Here is a 23709-nt window from a genome sequence, read left to right as displayed (position 1 = left end):
CTCTACCAAAGGAACATTGATTGTGAGGCTCTTTATCATGTCAATGAACTTTTTGAATTGGTTGTCTCTCTTTTGCTTTGCTAACCGTTGAGGATAAGGTGGAGGTGGCCTAGGCAAGGGATCCTTAGCTTTTGGCACAACCGGCTCGGGCATGTCAATCACGTGTTCCCTAGACGGGTTCATGGCATCTTGAGTTTCTACCTCGGCCTCATCATCAATATCAATCCGCACATCATTTTTCATATTTTGTTCAATCACATCTTCAACAATCAAAGTTACATCATCATCACGCAACTCAACATCATCCTCCACAACTTGTTTTTCTCTCGAGGCATGTACATCACTGCCTCTTCCACTTCTAGTTGTAACCGCCATCACATGGTTGTTATTCCCACCCTTTGGGTTCACTACCATATCACTTGGTAGAGCACCCTTGGGACGAGTATTCAAAGCTTGAGAAATTTGACCTAGTTGCACCTCCAAGTTCCGGATAGATGTATTATGAGAAGCCAATTGTGCATCGGAATCTTGGTTCTTTTTCATCATTTGCTCGAACATATTCTCAATTCTCCCCATATCACTCCCTGAAGAACTCAAACCTTGAGAAGGAAAAGGGAGTAGATTGTTCGGTTGTTGGTACATGGGGGGCCTTTGAAAACCTTGCCCCCAGTTGCCTTGGTTCCCACTATTGTTCCACCCTCCTTGATTGTTGTTGTTGCTCCAATTATTGTTGTTCCCATTCCAATTGCATTGATTGTTACCTTGATTCCCCCAATTGTTGTTTTGATTGTTGTTGTTCCAATTTCCACCACCTCGTTGTTGATTATTGTTATTACAATTACATCCGCCTTATTGTTGATTTCCCCAATTTCCTTGGGGACGCCATTGTTGATTCGAAGAGTTGCCTCTATTCCCTTCGTAGTTATTTTCATATTGGACCTCTTCACTTTGATCATCATAGCAGTCATTTGAAAAACCACCACCATCATTGTTGTCATATTGTTCACAATTTCCTTGAGGTTGTTGCCCTATTTGCCTCCTTTTTAGCATAGAAACACCTTCCATGGCATTGACTTGGCGCGGATTTTGGACTTGTTGCAATTGCGCCTTCGCCAATTGGTTCATAGTAGTAGTGATCTCGACAATAGCTTGACCATGATCGTGCAATTCCTTATGCAAATAGATGACCGTGGGGACACCTTGGGGCACATTTTCTCTACTTTGCCAAGTTGAAGAGGTGTCGGCCATTTCATCAAGTACATCACATGCCTCTTGGTACGAAAGTTTCATAAAATTGCCTTCGGCCAATTGGTTCACAATGTATTGATTCGTGGTGTTGATGCCCCGATAAAAGGCTTGATGAATCATCGCCTCAGTCATGTCGTTATTAGAGAACTTTTTCACCATTGTTCTATACCTTTACCATATCTTGTGCAAAGGTTCCGTTGGCTCTTGCTTGAAGGCTAGAATTTCATCCCGAAGTGCTGCCATATGACTTGGTGAAAAGAACTTGGCAATAAATTTGTCTGCCAATTCATCCCACATTGTGATGGAATGATTGGGGAGCCTTTCTAACCAATCCAATGTTTTACCCCGAAGAGAGAACGAGAAAAGCCTCAATCTAAGTGCATCTTCGGACACGTTCGACTGCTTGCTCCCCTAGAATGTATCTACGAACCCCTTCAAGTGCTTGTAGGCATTTTGATCGAAGGCGCCCATAAAATACCCTCTTTGCTCGAGGAAGGTCAACATGACATTTGTTATTTGAAAGTTCCCCGCCCGAATTTGGGTAGGAACAATAGCACTGGCGTATCCTTGATTTGGTAAAACTCTAGGAGCCACTCTCGATGGTGGCGGAGGAGGGTCTGGAATATTGTTGTTCTCATTTGCATTGGCTTGACGGCCTCTACATTGAGCTTGAGGTAAGACCTCGTCCTGTTAAAGATCATCTACCTCCTCCCCCACTATCACGTTGCCGAGAGGGTCAATAGCATTGAGAGCCATTTGTACCTGAGTGATAGACACAAACAAAATTAGTACACAAGAAGGAAAGAGAAGCAAAACACAAAACTGACTAAAAAGATAGTCAATATCGTAAGCTCCCCAGCAATGGCGCCAAAAAGTGATCGCTGCCAACTCAACGCTATATCAAGGTAGGAAGAGCGGGTCGCAATAGCTTTTACCCGATATGAGGGCGGGGATCGAATTCCTCAGGGAGCTAGTAGTGGAGTTGGAATATCTATCTAGCCTATAGATGTGTAATTACTCCAAATATCACTTCCAACATATTTTGGGTTTTCAATTATAACTACTATAATCAAACTATTAATTGAAACTAAATTATGCTACTAGATGATTGCTAAAGTTGTATCTAATGGGAAGAAGGGCACTAGGGTCGTGACATCACCTAGGTGGCTAATTGACGGGTATATGTTACTAAGGTTTGATTGACATAATTGGGGCTTATGCTATAACCGTTTCACAATTTTACCCACTCTCACACCTCACGGTAGAGAGAGTGATTTTGCCCAATTGACTCTCTCGAGACAAAATGGGTAGGCAAATTAGAACAAGCAACTAGGGTTCAAGTAGGGTGATTACTCTCTCGAGGTTTAACATGTTAATTGAGACTATCATTTCTCATGAGTCCATCCCAATTCCTTGTTGGGTCAATTTTGGAGACATAGACTCTCTTTCTCAAGAAGAGTCAAGTCCACAAAATTCATATTAGTATTTGCAACCACCAATTCTTAGATTAAAACATAAAATCAACCCAAATAGCAAACACCCATAATCAATATAACCCTAGATGGCAACACTCATCAATTACCCACACTAGGGTTGAGTCACAACCCTAGCTAATGGGTTTAACTACTCATACTTGACAAAGAAAATAAAGAAATAGATGAAGAACAAGACATATTAACTAAATACTAAATGAAAATATAAGAATCTATCAGTAATTTGAAGCCAAGGTGCCAAAAATGGCTACAAATCGAGTTCCCACGAGCGCAGCTCAGTAATGGAGATAATAGATAACCTAAAAATGGTAAAATGTTCTATTTATACTAGGCTGGAAAAACTGGACAAAATACCCCTGCGGGGTCAGTGCGGGCTGCATAAAATGGATTGCGGCCGCACTATGCTCTTTGACTTCAATTCTGGGCTCTCTGAACTTGGGCTCCGCGGACCGCGACCGCGGAGGGCGCTAGCGCGGTCCGCACAATCAGGACCGCGGACCACATGGATTGGATTTGGCAATTCCATCTCTCTGAATCTCTTATATGCGGACCGCACAAAAGGGTAGTGCTTCCGCGGAGCCTTCACCGTGAGCCGCTAAAACTGTACCACAGCTGTGTTGCCTTAGCCTTATTTTGCCAACTCTCTAAACCACCTAGTGCAGCCGCATTCGATTTTGTGCGGTCTGCACTAGGCCTGTTTGCCCTCAGTTTACTTGGTCTTTGATACTTGAGCAGGTTTCACTCCTTTTGAGCCGATCTTTGACATTTCGTCTCTTTGTCGATCAAACCGGCAATCAAGCACAACTTATGAGCCTTTTGGGACTATTTTGTAACAATTTATATTCAATGCATAGGCAAGTAGGAGCATAAACACATTAAAATCCCTACTTATCAAAGAGCTCCGATCATATCAGCTCCAAACAATAAAAAGGCTTCGAGACACTTCAGCCATCGAGCGAAACCTGCAAAGGTGCTCATTTATTGTCACATAACGGCGCACAATCGAGGTTCTCATCAAACCATCAAAGAGTCAGACGAACACAAAAATTTCAAAAAGTCTTTAGCGAGGGAAAAATAAAGCCATATTAGAGGTCGTACTGACCCACTGCGTAAGAGCCTAAGCTCCAGTTTATATTAGAGGTCCCACCGCATAAGAGCCTAGGAGCAAGCCATATTAGAGGTCATACCGACCCACCGCATAAGAGCCTAAGCGCCAACCTATATTAGAGGGCGTACCGACCCACTGCATAAGAGCCTAAGTACCAGACTATATTAGAGGTCGTACCAACCAACGCGTAAGAGCCTAAGAGCTAGCTTAAAATTCAAAGACTTAAGGGTCGATGAGCTCGAGTCGAAACCTGACATGAAAACTGAGCCCGAAATGGTTAACTAAAAAACACCTAAGGGCAAATGCATAAGAGCTTACGGGCTATCATAACAAGTCTTAGGGACAATTTGTGAACCTAAGGGTTTTACCTCGAAGGCCAACTCATTTGTCTAATCATTGACAAACGTCAAAATTCAAGGCAAAGAAAGACATACACAAGCAAAGAGAAATCCATGGAAGGGGAAAACCGAAAGACTTCTTTGTGTATGTGTATGTAAAATAATACAAGGTTTCATTTATAAATGTTCTCTAAGAGCATTGTACACAGAACCAGAAATAAAAAGCCTAGTCTACTTTCCCCTCGACATCGGATACAAGGAACTTGGCGTGGTATTCATCCGCCTTGGTCTGCTCTATCTCTTCCGAGAGATCGAAGCCTCTAGCATGGATCTCCTCGAGGGTTTCCCTCCGGGATTGGAACCGGGCATATTCATTGCTTCTGCTCTCCCGATCGGAAGCCCCTCTCAACTCAGCTCGAGCGTTGGCAGCATCTTTTAAATAGACGGTCACTTTCTTATCAGCCTTATCCCGTATCTCTTTAGCTTCAGCCTGGGCATCCATGACCTCAGCCTTTATCTTCAAAAGGTCAGACTCGAGCCTTGCAATCCTGCTCATCTAGACCAAGTTGTTTTCACGAGCATTCCGGAGCTGCACCTCGAGGGTAGAAGCGTGGCTAAATGTCACGCCCCAACTTCGGGAGTGCAACCAATGCTCAATTAAGTGAACCTAACTGAGCAAGCCTTATCAACCACTATATACCCAACTCAATAGGAATAAAGAAGTCATGCTTATCTTTATTTAAACTAGGTAAGGTAGTACATTCAACATCTTAGTTCATTTTATATCACAACATTAAAACGTGATTTAGTTTCCAAGATTCCATACAAGTCATGGTTTAGAAGAAAGCAGGAGTACAAGGTTACAACATGGTTCATTGACCTATCCAATACCCATACATAACCCACACAAACGTCTACAGAGCCTCTAAGGATATAAAAGACAGTGATAACAACGCCGACAACAAGGCCCCAGCTATACCTCAAAAGTAAAAATCCATAATAAGAAGATGTGCAATATAGCCCCTTGAAGGAGAAGGGGGCTCACCAAGATCTTAAAAAGAAGGATGCTCCGCTACACACGATCGACACTATCTGCTATGAAGCCACCTACATTCATTTAAAAATGTAGCACCCCTGACAAAAAGGGATGTTAGTACCATGGAATAGTACTAGTATGTATAACTAAACACCATTTTACTAGAAAGAACTATCAAGAAAGTACAAGTAAATCACATGAGTAAATCAAATATGCAACTCATATAATCTTTCATATAATTTTCAAAACTTAGTTTGGGGTATTTCTTTCATATGTTCATCATTGTTCTCAATACCACCGCTATCTTGAGCGGAGTCTGATCACGACCTGACCGGCTAGGTTGCCTCATGGGAGGCATATATCTCAATCACTATTTCATTTCCCTTATCTGGAATTCAATATCAGCACATTACCACCATGTGTGCGGCATGGTGTCCGATCACGACCCGATCGGCTAGGCCGTCTTATCTAGGCGTTGTTCCTTTCTCATTAGTCATCACATTTGGATCTTTATTTCACATATATCATATCAATTCCGTGGCACTTAGGGCCACCATTATCACATCGTTTTCCATTTTCAATATTCATCTTGCAAGTTGTGATCATAGGCATATACAAAAGTAATTCATATTGCAAGCACAGGTAATAGCTAGCATGAATAATTCTCAATTTCAATCTTGGCTTATAGCCTAAGCATTTCAACACATAATTGTATTCTTCATACTTCTCTGATTATCAAGAATTGTACATTACTCCCATTGTGGCACATCCTTCACGTATATGTGTAGATAATTGCAACTCAATTAATGCGCAATAACAATCAATACATTAACCAATTCAAATCTTACCACACTTTTGTAAACGTCAATGGAGCTCGATTTCTAATAAAAGGGGGTTTTAGCCATACATACCTCAATATAGCTTTCCTTACTCTTTACAAATTTCCGGAATCCTTATCACCTCGATCTATTATGTAAGAATTACAAATTAAACCGAGAATTAGAGACGAGGTTGAGATTCTAGCTTGTTTCGGGCATATTATCAAACACTAAAGGTGCATTATGATCTTAGGCCCCTTTTGAGAGAAATTTCTATCATTTTATACCCTAATTGCTTTCTCTTTAGTTCACTATCTCCCAATACCCTAAGGTTTGATATGCATGTAAGGAATCCATTCTTATACCCATGAATCACATCACTAATGACCCCTTATAGCTGAGAATAGAAATAAGAGCTGAGGTGATGAAGTCTTACCTCTTGGGATGAAGATCTAGGTGCCTTCACTTGATTATCTTTAAGGATTTACCAAGGTTTTATATAGTAATTTGATGGAAAGCACTTTCCTTCTCTAAGACCCCTCTGTCTCACTCTAGAAATGCTCAGAAAAATGCTCAAAATGAGCTATAACACCGAATATATTGTTAGGGGGTCGGGTTTAAAATTTAGAAAATTAGAGCCCTGAGTTGGATCTGCGATCGCAAAGTGGAAATGTGGGCCGCAGATTGGACCGCAAAAAGGCTCCCAAAATCTAAACATTCTGTTTGGGTATGCGACGGAAATGCGATCCACATACCTGTTCTGCGGTCGCATAATGCACCATAGAACTGACCTTCACAAAATCCCAAGGAAATTATGCGACGACTATGCGGTCCACATATCGGTTATGCGATCGCATTTTTGACCGTATACTTGACCTCAATTTGACCAACGTACTGACTCACTCTGCGGCAGATATGTGGTCCGCATACCTAGTATGCGACCGCATTGTGGACCGTATTATTGCACTTTTCTGGAAAACTTTGATTCTTGACTTTTTAATGCACTATTCAATCCAAAGGGTCCGAGCCACAACGAGTTTTTTTTATGAATTTCTAACACATGCTCCTAACTTGGCACCACAGGATTCTAGTTTTTGAGTAGGAAATTCACGGGGCCTTACACTAAAGCATTGTTCTTGGCCGCAACTAGGGCATCTATCTGATCCCTTAGCTCATTACACTCATACCTGGCCTGACCAACTTTTCCCCAAAAGCATTCCAAGTTCTCCATCTTGCTCTACAACTTAGATATCAAAACATTAATCTTTGAGGATAGAAGAAGAAACATGCATTCCCTCGAAATAAAGGTTACCTATTTCTTGAGGCAGCCTTCGTAGTTCAGGCTTCAATTCATCTCGTACCGAAGGTGTCTTAACTCCTTTGCCCTTTTAACACAGAGAACCCTGAGGGATTTCTCCTCGTTCAAGGCTCTCCGCAACCTGGCTTCACAGCGGAGCATCTCAGACTTGAGCTTGTCAAAAGCCTATGAAAAAGAAGCTTAGTGAGAAAATGAGAATGCAAAACTAGAAAACCAACAAAGTCAAACTAAAACTCACCACAGAACAGAGCCGCTGAGCCTCCTCAAAAGTTGAGCATGCATCTACTGGCATGGTCTCATCGGCCCTAGTTGAGCCGCTCACGATGTGGATATGATCGCTCGTGACCCCGCTTGATTTAGGCGGCCCCTGAATTCTAACATCCCTCTAAGTACCTTCGACGGGAGTTGAAGATGGCGACAGAAAATATGTATCCCTCAAAGTACCTTCGATGGGAGAAGAATGCGGTAGAAAATCTTTATCCCTCGAAGTACCTTCGATTGGAAAAGAAGACGACGGTAAAGGATGAACCATTTTTCTGAGGCTAGAAGCCTCAGGTGCTGTAAGCTCAGCCGATACGTCTCCTTTAAGCCTCTGAGCAGGGCTTGCCTTGATATGAGCACCATCGTCCTTCGGGGACTCCTTCCGTTTGTTATCATTCCTCAGCCCTGAAGCCGACGATCATTCCTCCTCCCTGAGGGAGCACGGTCTCATCTCAAAAAATTCTCCAATGCCTGCGGTGACGTAGTTAATACATATAAAATAAAGTACCTTTCAAATAAAATAACCACACAAGACGTACCATGGTGTTTGGCCTCCCATCTACCCTTAGATAGATCTCTCCACTTATGCTTATTGTAAGTCGAGCAAGTAGCCAATTTCTAGGTCCAATCTGCCAGGTCAGGGTCCTCAGATGGAAGCCATGGGATTGCTGTAGAAAAGAGAAGGAAAACGTCTTTATAGAGTCTACCTCCACCATGAACAAAATTGATAAAAACACAAGTGTACCACTTACGTGTGAAATTCCATTTCTCAGGAAATGGCAGGAACTCTGCGGGGATAATGTCAACAGTCTGCACTCGGACAAATCGACTCATCCATCCTCGGTCCCCGTCTTCTTCATTACTAGAAACAAAGGGCTGGGTGGATCAACATCGTAGAGTAATCAGGCCTCGATAATGCAAGGGCCGGTACAATCTAACAAGATGGCCGAGGGTGAACTCGAACCCGACTTTATATGCAAAGTACCTTATCATCAACACTATCCTCCAAAATGATGGGAGAACCTGTGCTAAGGTAACCCGATATCTTTTGCAAAACTCGAGCATGACTCTATTGATAGGGCCCAACGTAAAGGGGTACGTGTATACGTTCACAAACCCCTCTACATAAGACATGATGCTCTCTTCCATGGAAGGTATCCGCAGCACCACCTTTTCTCTCCATCTGTAGTCTCTCCTAACCGCCTCGAGGTGTTCCTCTCCTATTGATGAGATGAACCTCGATGCATGATCCTAATGGACCTGAACGTTGGGTGGTCTCTCTATCGTAAAATCCCTTCCCAAGACAAAGCATCTCGAGGTTAGCTCACAGGACATTGGCGGTGTACCACCGACCGAGCGAGAAATAGAGGTGGAACTCTCCTTTTCTTGGTGAATGGATTTTGGTGCAGCAGCCATAACTATAGTGAAACAAGATAAGGGAAATGAAAACTTAGGCGAAAGCTTTGAGCTAAAATGGTGAGAAAACTGATGCAAGGAAGAAAAGCTCTACAAAAAATAGCAAAGTCCTCAAATGAGAGGAAAGCAAGCTCATATATAGAGAAAGCGGCGACTGTTCGCCTACTCTAAAGGCTAATTGATTTTGACTAGGCAATTATCACTTTTAGGGAAGTGTACCAGCAGTACTACCTCGGTCACTTTGTGTCTATGTCATACGAATGATGCTGTTATACTGCGTTCGAGGGGTCAAAATTCCCGTATCAATCTAGCCTCGAGATGGTGCCCGATCTCGAGGATATTTGTCACTATAACTATGGGCTCTAAAGAGCCGTCAATATCAATCCAAGCCCCGAGATGGTACCCGATCTCGAGGATCTCTGTCCAAATGAAAATGAGCTCTAAGGGGCTATCAACATTGGTCTAGCCTCGAGATGATGCCCGATATCGAGATCTCTAATAATACAAAAAGATCTCTAAAAGGGCTATCAATCTAGCCTCGGGATGGTACCTGATCTCGAGGATCTCTACTATCCCAAGTATTGGCTCTAAAAAAACCGAAATCAAAATTCAAAAGACTAGCTTTGCATAAGCACTGGAAAATAAAATTTGAATGCTTGAAACAAAAGTGTCTCTTTGCATTCTCAAAAATTCATTTACAGAATGTGTCTTTACAAAACTCCCCAGAGGAGCCCATACACAAAAATAAAGAAAAGGAGAAGCAGAGAGGACAACGCGAGACTATTCCTCATCCTCACTACCGCCTGAATCACTTCTAGAGTCCTCATCTGAAGTAGTTGAAGGTGCTGATTCTTCCTCCAAGGTTCTGGCTTTCTCGATCTCAACAAAGAGATCGACACCTTCGATGCTTGCCTCCTTGAAGGCCTACCTCCTAGATTGCATACGAGCATAAGCAACGGTCGAGCCACCTTCTGCTCGGCCTTCTCGGATATCTCTCTCGCTCGATCTTTTATGGTGGCGGTATCTCTCTTGTATGAGGACGTATCTTCAACGGCTTCAACCTTGGCCACAGATAATACATCGACCTTCTTCTGAGCATTTCGAAGAAGATCCTGGGTCGAGGCCAACTCTCCCCACAAAAAGGTCTTTCTTCGAGGTCACGACCTCATTCTACATCTTCAGCTCGAGGATCTCTAAATACTTGGCTACAACCTCTTACTGAAGTTGCCCCACAAGGGAATCTTCTTGCCCAATCTGCAAAGGAGGAACAAGATATTAAGCATCAAGTATAATAATAGAAACATGAACACACAAATGTCGTGTTACCTGCTCAGCGAAGCTAGTCCGTTCCTGGTGCACTCCCTCTAGACTTGCCCGAAGCTCACTCAACTCCTCTTTTTTTTCGGGCAAAGGAAGCCTTCGACTTATTTAGCCCCGGGGTTAGCTTCTCGAGTTCCTTCTCACGACATGAAAACTCGTCTTGGAGCTTGGAAAAGGTGTGGTCGTACAATTTCCTGACCTACAACAAAAGCAGAGGAGTTAGAAAGATAAGGGATAAATTTGAATCGCAAATGGTATGTCGAGAATGTTACCTACTATTAAATCTTCTCGGCCTCCTCAAGAGCAACATCGACATCGAGCTCTGTGTCCACGTCGATGCCGATGAAGTAGTCCTTGAACATATCATCATCTCCCTGAGAGGCCCCTACATCGGCATCACCCTTGTTTTAAGCATCCCTTATCTCCCCTGGAGAAAATTAAGGGCCCGATTCAAATCCGCTCGCAGTATCAATATCTATAGGGGTCTCTTCTCGACCCCGAAGAATTTTGGAGTCAAGCCCACCGAAATTTCCAGTCGAGGGTTCACTGGCACGGACTGTACCATGTCCAACTTGAGGCTCGGGGACTGCGTCCAAACCCTCCTCTAGGTTCTCTTGAGTACGAGTTTGGTCCACATCGGCCACCTCCAATTCGGCGGCTTCCTGACCAAGAGCTTGTGGAGCATCAGCACTTCATCTTACCCTTTGTACCAAAGGGCAATCACCATTATCGTCATCTTCACAAAGACTCATCGCATCAGTCGAAGTCAAGATTGTGGCATCGGTCTTACTCTTGCGAACATTGGGTTTCTTTAATTCTGGAGACTTGGCCGACGCCTCCTTATTCCTCTTCTTACCCTTGTCACGTTTCGAGGTATGTTCTTCACCAGGAGGAGGCAATCTCATCAACACGCCATCTCCGAGGCCTGCACAGGCATGATGTGTTAAACATACCACCACAAAGAATACATGTAAGAAATTTGGAAATGTCAGTAAGAAATGCTTACCGTGGTTCTTAGCCTGCCACCCACATCTTGGAAAAATCACGCCAAGCATGCTTGCTGTAAGGAAAGGCAGAGTCTAACTGTTTGATCCATCCTAGAAGGCTCTGAACTGCACCGGTGTACCAAACGGTGGCTGCATATTCAAGAAAAAATTGTTTCAGGAGGGGAATAAGGGGAAATAAAATGTTCTCGAGGTAGGAACACTTACGCTTCATGTTCCATACCTCCAGGAATGGCATCCTATCGGCATGGATAATGTCCGAGGTTCTTACTTTGACAAACCGGCTCATCTATCCTCGGTCCTTGTCAGCATCGATGCTTGTAAAGAATGTCTTAGCAGATCGAGGATGAAGCTTGATTATACCTTAGAACAAATGGGGGCTGTACAATTTAACCAAGTGATTGAGGGTGAAGGTCATTCCCTCGACCCGGTTGGAGAAAAATCTAAGCATGTAAACAATCCTCCAAAAAGAAGGATAGATTTGACCAAGTGTCACTCGATATTCACAACAAAAGTCAAGAATCATCGGATCTATCGACGGGGAAGAAGGATCTACAGGGCCTAGAGTAAAGGGGGGTATGTGTATACACCGAGGAAGCCAACTTTGTGTTCTATTATACTTTCCTCTGCTTTGGGGATCTCTACTTGCACTGCCTCCCCCCATCGGCAGTCTATCTTTACCCTCTTCTTGTCGGTCGCTACACTGACGTACCGAGACACGGGCTTGCATCGGCCCGGTGTAGACGGGGGGCTCTCAATGATGAAATCGGAGACCGTATCAAAGTGGCCAGGAGTGCACTGCTCAATACTTGGAGGTGCTTTTAGTTTTCCCTTGGACGAGCGTGATGAAGAAGTAGTGCCCTTTTTTTGAGGCACCGTTTTTGAAGTTTTTACCATGATTATAACTTAATTTCAAAGAAAGAAGATGAATAAACAAGCATAGAAAGAAGATAGATGCAGAGAGTTGTGAACTTAGCTCTAAAAAACTTGATGATATTGTAAAAGTGTGAATGGCAAGCGAATTGAAGTATCTATAGAAGTCGTTTGGGAAACGTTTGAGAAGCAGAAGAGTCAAGTCAATAGCGGTTCGTGGGCTTCTCGATAATCGCATTGATAGTGACCTCTGCGCAGCTTTCGAGTCATGGCATTTAATGCTCTGATGGGCTGACGTCATAATGGGAGTATCGAGGAGGCAAAATTCAAGACCGTTTCTTATCATTTCACTCTAAGAGAACGCGGGGACTATCTATATACGGCTAAAATCAGAGAGTCCAATTTTGTGATCACATGGAAGTTCACAACCCGTCTTCAGAAGCCTCGAAGCATAGCTCGAGGTTCGGCCCCGAGGGTTCCCAATGCTCAACCTCGGGGCAGCTCAAATTGGTGGTTATCTTAGACAAGCAGAAAATTCCCCAAAAGCACGTGACTAAAAGCTGACCAGGGCTACAAGAATAGTAAAAGTCCGTACTGTGACATTAAATAGTTGTACAGCTTCATATCTTTGTAATAAATGCATATGTACTACGTTGGGATTCCCCCTTCTATATGAAGGGGACCCTTGTTATTTCTTCCATACATGATATTCAGTACAAGAACAAGAACATTCTCTGCTATCTAACTTAAACACTCTCTATTGTCTTCCCTTTGATTTATTGCTTACATTTATTTTGTTCCATTGATTGTTCTTCATTTATTACTCATCATTGATCATAAAGAGCCATTTGAGGCCCTTGGAAATGTTAGACCTTCATCGGTCAGCTCCAGTCAAGCACTCTATCTCTACCTCGAGGCCAAAATAGGCCAGCTCGAGGCCCCACTTCGCGGCCGTCCGGTTTCAATAATCATATTGCCCCTTACTCTTACTTTACTTACCTAGCTCATACTTAGCATCTATTGCATAACAACTATCATAAAAATAAATTATGTATTTTTAGAAACACAATTAAATCTAATTGTAATTATAATTTTTAAGGTAAACAAAAACCATGTCTATAGGATTTATAACGATCTAATCTGCCCGTACGTTAGCTTAGAAATCCAGCACTACCTGTTTGATACTGGAATCATATAGAAATCATGCCTAAAGGACTAAAAAATTCTGAGTCTTAATTTTGAGATTGTCTACTGCACAATCTGCCAATCAGTATGCGTGATTCTTTGTTTATGTGTGGAGGCTAACATGAGCTACTCTTTGCTATTATGTGCGGTCTTATTTGTTTTGAATGCGCGATTAGTTTTATCATTTTTCAAGCAACCTAAGTAAGTTTAGAACCACCCAAATAGAGGTCCAAAGCCTCCTGAACCATAGGCATAGGATGGGTAGTGCACGCATAGGACACGACTTAGAATTGAATTAGAACGCTTGAGGTAAACAACTTCAATGTAGTAATCGGGTAGCAGGAGATGATAGTCTGTTCCCGCTGAATAATATAACCAACTCCTATCTTAAAGGAGTTGCGAAGTATTATTTATATTGCACGGGTTATCCTTTAGGCTAAAAAACTTAGGACCCCCTTCCTTTATAAATTTGCTATTTACACTTAGTTATTTAACATAGATCAATGTAGTGTTATCCTTATAATCATTAAGATTTGTGCCAATTCTCATTGTGTTATAATAAAATTCTTCGATTTTTATATTCTCTTTGTTTATTTGATCACATAGCCTAATTACATAATTCACATAGTTTTAAGTTCGGCCTGGATCCAAAGTTGTGGACCTCGAGGAGTGCCTAACACCTTCTCTTTGAGGTAATTTGAGCCCTTACCTGATCTTTGGTGGCGTTGACTAGTCAAACAGAGTTATTTGCAAATAGTTTCCCTAACTCACCTTAAAAATTGTTAGGTGGCGACTCTTCCCTTTTAATACCCACTTTAAAAGAGTTGTCACACATCAAAACTCTCTTTCGCAAGAAATAGGGGCGCGGCAGCGTGGCGACTCTGCTGGTGATTTACACTTAGGATCGTACCATAACGAACTTGGCTTACGTGGATTGCTTTCTTTGTTACATGCACATCCATTCCCTTTCTCACCTTTATTTCTTTAAATCTACTATGATATGCACATCCCTTCCCCTACTCATCTTTATTTGTTTAATTCTGCTATGACATGCACATCCCTTTCTCTATTCACCTTTATTTGCTATGACCGCTTTTTATCTTGTCAAAACCTGCTATATCATGCCTAATTCCTTACCTGCTTTATTACATTCTTGCATATATTCTATGAACTAAACTGACTTATTCCTTTTGTCTTTATTCTCTATTCTTTCCATGTTTATTTTGCTATTTTATTTATTGCTTTTACATATTCTATCATGCAAATACATGGAAATGTGTTATTATCTCTGTATAAAGCATGCTTCACATCACACTTTCGTGCCAATTATCAACATAGTGGCGCTTGATGAGCGTCTGCGCTCTTCCAAAAATTACCCTTTTTGAAAAAGAAAAAAAAATCAAAAAGGCTTATTTGCGGTAGACTAGTCGATCAGTGGTGCAATCAACGGTCCCGTGCCTTTCCCTCTTAAGTTGTCCACTTGGGAGTACCAGTATAGACCATTCTAGAAACCCTACTCCAACTGAAAATGTACATGCATCATGCTAAACCTAGTACGGGTTGGAGCATTATTAACATAACAACTCGCTATGATAAACCTTGTCCAAAGTCTGACAGGATTTCCACAATTCCAATGGACACTATCATATTACGTGCATTACTTGGAGAAAATATGCAAACATGTTGATCGTTATTGCTTTAGTAGTCAAATCTGAGGGGGGGGGGGAAGGAATGGGATAACTTTTGTTTGTTTGCAGAAAATAAAGCATGAAGTCCCCAGGTTCGGTATGGTCCAAAACATCCCAACTTTGCTACTTGACTGGTGGAAAGACATTGCACCTTACGACAAGAATCATGTGAGAAGAGTATTGGGTAACCTGCCATCCTTGCCAAACATTCAACCAAACAGGGCATTGATTGAGGCTTCTACCATGTTCTGGGATGAGAAAAGAGTCGTATTTCGATTTGGAAATATAGAAATGACTCCTATCCTAAAAGAAATAGGAGGATTCACTAAGTTTCCATGGGATAGTCCAGGATTACTAGTACCAGAGAATCGCACCCCTCGCGGTTTTCTAAAGATGCAGTGTTTTAAGAAAAATAATGAGTTGTTGTGTTTAAGAAAGTCATACATCCTTTTTGAATTTCGTTACAAGCGTTATAGGCATAGAAAGTCGAATTGCATTCATCATGATGAACTTGCCATTACTTCCTTGGGTTAGACGCCGGGTTTATGTGTTCATCATCTGCTTCTTGGGTTGTTGATATTTCCAATGAAAGGGGGAATAATTGATACTAGCTTAGCAATGTTTGCCAGGACCTTGATGGAAGGCATCGAGGGACAAACTTATACCATCATCCCTATGATCTTAGCTGAGATGTACCACGCTCTAGATCGATGCAAGAAGGGATTTGGACACTTTGAGAGTTGTAATCTATTACTACAAGTATGGATACCAGAACACTTTCAGAGAGGAGAGTATCGTCAGAACTTCTGCGACATCCGTTGAATGACTATATAGCTTACCATCACCCAAAAAAATGATATTTATCCCAGATAGGTTTGCACAACTTGGAAAAGCTATAAGTTGGGAGCATTTCTTCAGCAATCCGACGGATGAATAGGTACATTAGATGTTTCAGTGGTTTCCTAGCAGTAAGTTCATCATCAGGTCAAGAGCAACTGCTCATCTGGTACTGATCGGGTTGTGAGGCACTATCCTTATGCTCCCATAAGGGTAATGAGGCGAGCAGGAAGAAAACATGTCATACCTCATGTTTCCAACATGATCTAGTGCAAGGCAGATTTCAAAGGAGATGTCATTCCATTCAAGTTCGAGGCACAACATATGTGGAACCAAAAGATTATTGTGGAAAAAGAAATCATCGGGCCAGACATGTATCACGTTGGCCATATGTACTACTATCTATCATGGTTGGAGGACGACATAGAGGGAGATGTCAAGAAAGGAGTAAATCTGAAGGAAAGAATCATAGATGAAGCAGTTGAGGCATATGTTAAGTATAGAAGGCTACACAAAAGGGTTTTCGAGTCTGAAGGTAAACACATGGAACAAAACGGAGTGAACATGGAGGTAATAAAGGAATGGAAGGACATTGCCACTAAGTCAACAGAGAGATTGGAATACTTGAAACAAGGATTGATGGAGCTCGAGGGAAAGATGAGAGAGACTCTCAGATTGTCAAAGCACTGACGGCAATGAAGGAGGACATTTAGCAAAGGCTTACTTACTATTGGATATGCACGATCTGGGGAACCTGATTGATGGGGTAAAAAGAGCCAAGCACGGAGAAGATGTTTCAAAGACCAATTAGATTAGGAAATAATGTTCTTTACTACTTTCTAACGTAATTTAGATTTTGATTGTAATAGGCTAAATACCAATAGTAATTTTATTTATTGTTGACTTAGTAAAGGTTTGACTCATTTTCTGCATTAATGAAATGAAACAAATTTTGGCATCAATTTTCTCCAAGTCTATGTGTCGCTTAGACCAACCTCGGGTACAATGAGGTCGCCAAATTAGGATGCTAATTTTTGCATGACTTTGTGAAACATGTTTTAATGTTGCAAATACTCTTTTAATATTCCTTACTAACTTGGTTACCTTTTGCCTTTTTTTTCTTTTGCTTATTTCCATTCCCAAAGGTTGGTCCGTGCATACTGGCATTGTTAACATATCACACTAGATCCAGAGGTCCTTCACTCCTCCTCCACCAAGCGATCCTAGAGGCAAAAGCAAAGGAAAAGAGAAAATGAATGATTGAGTGGTATCAGAAACGACAATGCCACTATGGCAGAAAATGTTGAAACTTCAGATGACCAAAGTACTCTGGCACAGTATAAGTTGGTTTTACATATGGAACAAAAAATCTTGGAACTTCAAGGAGAGCTTGAGTAGGTCCGAAATTTGGCAAACCTCTCCCTTACCCTCAATGTCCCCGACATTAACCAGCAAAATTCGACTACCCAAAACAAAACACCACCACAAAACACACATAACCAAAGCCCACAACCAAATCCTCCTGCACCACACCAGTATCCCACACCTCCTCAGAACCTTAACCCGCCACCAGTACCAACCCCTCAACAACACCATCATCGTCCAAATCAATACCCACAAACCACTACTTATCACACTCCCCAGAATGCACCACAACCTACTCCTGATCCCCAAAACTCAACCAATGACCACCCTTATACCCAAGTTCCCGGAGTCCACCAAAGTAATCCGATATATGTGGAAACTTTACCCCATACCCTGCAGTAAACCCTTTACATAATCGAATCAACCGAGAAAGGCCTTCTCATTAAAAACATGGTGGAGGAACTCAAGAAGCTCACTGGTAGAGTTCAGAGTGTTGAAGGTGGTAAAGGTATGAACTATGAGGACCTATGTATTCAGCCGGATGTGGAACTGCCGGAGGGTTACAAACCTCCCAAGTTTGAAATGTTCGATGGAACTGGTGATCCAAAAGTGCATCTAAGAATGTATTGTGACAAGCTTGTAGGAATAAGCAAGAATGAAAAAATCTGTATGAAACTATTCATGCGAAGCCTTACATGGGATGCTTTTTCTTGGTATATCAGTCAAAACCCAAAGAAGTGGGTTAGTTGGGTAAGCATGGCGTCATACTTTATGGATAGATTCTGGTTCAACACGAAAAATGCACCAGGCATTTTCTACATTCTAAACCTCAAGAAGAAGCCCACAGAAACCTTCTACGAGTATGCTACTCGTTGGAGACCAGAAGCCGCAAAAGTAAGGCCAACAATTGAAGAAGAACAAATGAACAAGTTCTTTGCCAGAGCTCAAGACCTGCAGTATTATGAAAGATTAATGGTTATTGAAAATCACAAATTCTCTGACATCATCAAACTAGGAGAAAGAATAGAAGAAGGAATTAAGAATGAGATAGTGACCAATTTCGAGGCACTGCAGGCCACAAATAAAGCTTTGCAATTAGGAGGCATTTCGAAGAAGAAAGAAGTAGGTGCCGTGATAGTAGCCCAAGGTCCTAAGTCTCCTTTGACATACCAAACACCTCCACCCACAAACTAACCCTCATCCCCAAGATACCAACAACCTGCTACTAGGGGTGGCAATTTGAGCCCAAATCCATCCAACCCGCCTAGAGATTAATGGGTTGGGCTACAAACATTTGAGCTCATGGGTCTATTTGGGCTGAGCCCAAGTTAACCTATTATATTTTATAGCCCATTTTGACCCATTAAGCAGCCAAATACAATCCATGAAAATCACCCAAAACAAAGGGATCTCAACACAACTTATCTAGAAATTTACTTAATTGCTCAATTTTTATTTTTATTTTGTATTTTCAATTTTTATTTTTTGTTGTTTTTTCTGAACCACCCACCCACACTACACTCTACCCCTACCCCCTAATCCCCCCTCCCGCCACAATTTTTTTTTTACTTTTTTTTGTATTTTTAATTTTCCATTTTTTGTTTTTTCATTTTTCCGCACCACCCACCCATCTCAAACCCCCTCCCTACCCGCAAAGTATTTTTCAACTTACATATTTTAAGGTAAAAAGCTTTTTTATGCAAGATGGGCATGGTTCTAAAACATAGGTCAAGTTGGGCGGATTGGGCTATGACCCATTGCATAGCCTATCTTGACCTAGCCCATCTTAACCCAAGTACACTTTGGGCTGGGTTGGGCACTGACCCATTTATTGACCTAACCCATATTGAACCATCCAAATTCAGCCAAACCCGCCCATTTGCCACCCCTACCTACTACTATCTACCATGCCTATAATACACAACCCGCATATTGCCATTCACCACCACCCGCTCGACAAAACTACCAAAAGCCACGTCCAAATTTCTATCGAATATTGCCTAGACAATACACCCTAATTGCTGAACCCATAGACCAACTGTACGAGAGACTGAAGGCTGCTAGTTATGTCACTCCCATTCCTGCCATTGTTATGGAGAATTCTTCTAAGTGGATCAACCCCAACAAAACATATGCCTATCATTCAGGCATGAAAGTTCGTACTATTAATGAGTGTCGCACATTGAAAGACAAGATTCAGACACTGAGGTCATACATGCAAAGGAAGATACACCAATTGTTTGTAACAATCCTCTCCCGGATCATAGAGGTGAGAGAGTGAATGTAATAGAGACTAACAAAAAATGGGATCGGGAAGGGTCTATCAGACTCATTCAAGAAGGAGATGCTCCTAAAACATCTCCAGTCACCCTCACACCAGTTGTGGTCCAAACCTAGACGCCGTTTGAAGTTGAGGTATCTACACCCTTAATTGTGATGGTAGCTCCCACACCATCTTACAAGTCTGATACCATTCTATGAGACTACGTTATGGAAGCGAGGAGAAAAGGAAAAATAAAAATAGAGGAAACTGATGCAGCATAAGGTATAACTAGAACTGGTTGAGTTTATACACCTAAGAACCTGGGGGGAACAAGCAAGGAAGCTACATCTAAACTGCCTGTTGTCGAGACTAGCAATGATGATCTTTGGAGAAAGGTACAAGCGAGAGAGTACTCTGTTGTTGACCACTTGAATAAAATCCCGCTCAGATATCCATCTTATCATTGCTGCAAAACTCGGACACACACATGAATGCTTTGATGAAGGTGCTGACTGAAGCTTATGTACCCACCAACATCACTAGTGGGGAGATGGCTAACATGGTCGGACAGGTATTGGAGAGCCATAAAATCACTTTTCATGAATATGAATTACCACAAGAAGGGCTGAGTCACAACAGGGCGCTACACATCACGGTGCAATTTGTGGATAAGTTCATCGCCAGGGTCTTGATAGATGGAGGTTTGAATCTCAACATATGCCCATTGACCACTCTGAAGAGACTGGGTAAAGGCCTGCACAAGATACATATGAGAAGCATGAATATGAAGGAGTTTGATGGATCTCAGTGAGCCACCATTGGAGAAATCAACCTCAGTCTACAGATGGGCCCGACTTGGTTTATGTCGAGTTCCAAGTGTTAGACATATCTTATACTTAAAACCTATTATTGGGGCAACCATGGATACATGTTGCCGGTGCAGGGGCTTCAACCAGCTGTGAAGTTTGAGTGGAATCATCAGGAGGTGATCATTTACGGAGATAGAAGTAACCCCATCTACACCAATCAGACTGTTCCAGTCATAGAAAATAGAAAGAAGCTGGGTAGAGAAATATATCAATGCATTGAATGAGTCAACACAATGAAAGGGACCGATGGTGGAGCAACAAGATAGAAAAAATGCTGCTATGGATAGGTATGAACCCGACAAGGGTCTCAACAAAAATCTTCGATGAACTAATGGAGCACGGGAAGAACACTGAGCTAGGAGGGAACTGAGAGATAACTGACTCGGACGAGCACTATATGAACATGGATAGTTGATGCACCACGATGAACCAGAATGAGCCATCTGAGCGAGCCTATAAGGGAGACCCCTGATGTGGTGGGACTGTCCTAAAAAAAACACTGTTGAAACCACTCGAACCATGAGGGCTCTTAGCCTCCATCTTCTCGTGCTCCTGGCTATGAACCTACTCTAAACGCCTTGCAGTATCAACCACCTCGTTGAACCTAGAACCTAACGTAATCTCTCGAGTCATGACGAAGCGCAATCCATAGTTGAGGTCATCAATGAACCTTATAATCCTCTCTTATGTGTGGGAACAAACCAGATCACATGATGAGCCAACTCCAAAAATCTCATCACATAATGGGTCACTGACATACCCTCATGGCGTAGGTGCTCAAACTGGCTATGCAACTCCTCCTTGCGGGACTGTGGACCAAACTTCTCTAAGAAGAGGAATGAGAACTCATGCCACATAAGTGGTGCAGCGCCGACTGGCCTACTCAACTCATAGGCCTCCTACCATCTAAAGGCTGCCCCTACAACTGAAAAGTAGTAAATGAGACTCCACTAGTATTTAGAATACCCATCGTATGAAGGATCTGCTGGCACCTTTCTAAGAAATCCTAAGCATCCTCTGACTTAGCCTCACCGAACAGTGGAGGCCTAAGCCTCCCAAACCTCTCTAGCCTCTTCTGTTCCTCGTCACTCATAGGTGGACCCACTTGGTCCTGAGAAACTTATATATGGAAAAATTGGAGGGCCTGATTTTATGATCATTATGATATCTGGCAGCCCGTTCTCGGATGGCTCTAGGACAGGTTTGAGGTCCGACTCCGAGGGGTTCCATACGCTCGATCTCTAGGCAGTGCAAATCGGCGGATATGATGGATTGACAGGAAGTTCCCAAGGCATGTGACTAAAGCTGACCAAGTCAATTAGGCTAGCTCAAGCCCGTACCATGGCATTAAATGGATGTACCAACCATATATCTTTGTAATAAATACATTTGTATTATGTTGGGATTCCCCAGTTATATAAAGGGGACCCTTGTTATTTTGTAACATACATATCTCACTCACAATATTCAATACAAGAAGATTCTCTAATCTCTAACTTAAACACATTCTTCTCTTGATTTCACTACTTACATTTATTACTTACACTTATTGTGTTCTATTTATTGTTCTTCATTTATTGCTCACTATTGACCATAAAGAACCTTAATCAAAGCTCTCAAAGCTGTTATTCCTTCATTGGCTATCCATAGCTCAGTGCCGAGCTTGACCTCGAGGCCCCGTATAACCAGGCTCGAGGCCCCGATTCTCAGCCGTTCGGTTTGTTTAAACATATTATTTTCAAGTTCTTATCTCATTTCCTTGTCTCATACTTAGCATCTATTGCCTAAACAACTAGCATAAATACATATCGCGTATTTTTAGAACCACAAAATCAAATCTAATTGTAATTACCATTTTTAAGGTAAATAGTTTGGCGCCCACCGTGGGGCTAAAAATAATTTTGTTTATTACACAACGCAAGTTATCTTTCACACTTTTTCTTGTCCAAGAATCTTTGATTTCAAGTCAAAATGTCTAACTTAGTGAATGCATGTGAAAACAACGGTCTTGAGGACCATGGAGAGAATGGCGTAATTGTTCCAGGTATTGGTGTACCACCACGAAACCCTAAGGATGCACCAAAGCTAATCCCCGCGGATGTGGTCTCATGTGATGCCAAACACGTCGATATAAGCTCCCACACTAATAGGAGCATACACCAAGGAGACCAACAAGAAGCTCAATAAACCCCAGCTCGAGAGGAACAAGAGGTTTGCATTCACGTTATTTTTGAAATGTTACAGGCACAACAGCTGGCAATTGCTCAACTGCAAATCCCTCAGTCTTCGATGACTAGGCAGTGCAGGCCTTCACTCAAGGCTTGAATGAACAAAGCTCGGTGGCTTCAAAGCAGCTGAAGTAGAATTTAGTTGAATATCCCGTCATGACCTGGTCGAATGTCCATAACTGATACCAATCAAAGATCAGGGTTGAGGACAACCAACTGGGAGTCCCCTTGGGCTCGGTATATCCAAGAAGACTCCTGGCAAAGGAGCCAAAGCCAAACAAAGAAAGGTACTAACCATACACCAAAGATAGGTGTAACATACCCCAAAATGATAGAAGAACAGATCGAGGTCAGAATCCTAGGGGACTCATGAGTAGAGTCGAATTCAACAGACACACAGGACCGACGGTGGCATCCCACCTGTCGTAATACAACTTCAACGCTGACATTTCAGACATCATATCCACCATTGGTAAAATCAGAGACACCAGGTGGCCAAAACCTATACTATCAGATCCGTCGTAGAGGAACCCTAACATAATGTGAGAATTTCATGGCACCCACGGTCATAGGACCGAAGATTGAAGATATCTCTGAGAAGAAGTAGCTCGGCTACTCAGCAAAGGGCACCTCCGAGAGTTCCTTAGCAACCGAGCCAAAAAATAGTTCCGGGAAAGAGAGGCAAACATGAAAAATGAAGAAGACGAGCCACAACATGTCATCCACATGATCATGGGAGGAATCGACATCCCACAAGAACCCACTATCAAAAGAACAAAAATATCGATCACCGGGGAAAAGCAAACTCGATTTTAAATAACCGAGGATGTTCTCACATTCAGCAATGAGGATATCGAGACCCTGTCTCAACCTCATAATGATGCACTGTTAATCTCCTTTCTTGTGAATACATTTGAAATTAAACTTGTACTTGTGGATCCAGGTAGCTCAGCCAACATTATCAAGTCGAGGGTGGTGGAATAGCTCAGACTGATTGACAAAATCGTGCCCGCTTTCGAGTCCTCAACGGATTCAACATGG

The 23709-nt window shown here is 42.2% G+C and overlaps 1 protein-coding gene across 1 annotated transcript; it reads left to right on the top strand.

The window, feature by feature from the left end:
* The first annotated feature begins 17758 nt into the window (after positions 1 to 17758).
* LOC138881000 (uncharacterized) lies at positions 17759 to 18502 on the top strand. Its single transcript, XM_070161187.1, has one exon. The coding sequence runs from the start codon at positions 17759 to 17761 to the stop codon at positions 18500 to 18502; it is 744 nt and encodes a 247-aa protein (XP_070017288.1).
* Positions 18503 to 23709: the final 5207 nt, after the last annotated feature.

Source organism: Nicotiana sylvestris, chromosome 11, assembly GCF_000393655.2.
Source record: "Nicotiana sylvestris chromosome 11, ASM39365v2, whole genome shotgun sequence".
NCBI classification, from domain to species: Eukaryota; Viridiplantae; Streptophyta; class Magnoliopsida; order Solanales; family Solanaceae; genus Nicotiana; species Nicotiana sylvestris.
This window is presented reverse-complemented; position numbering and strand designations above follow the sequence as displayed.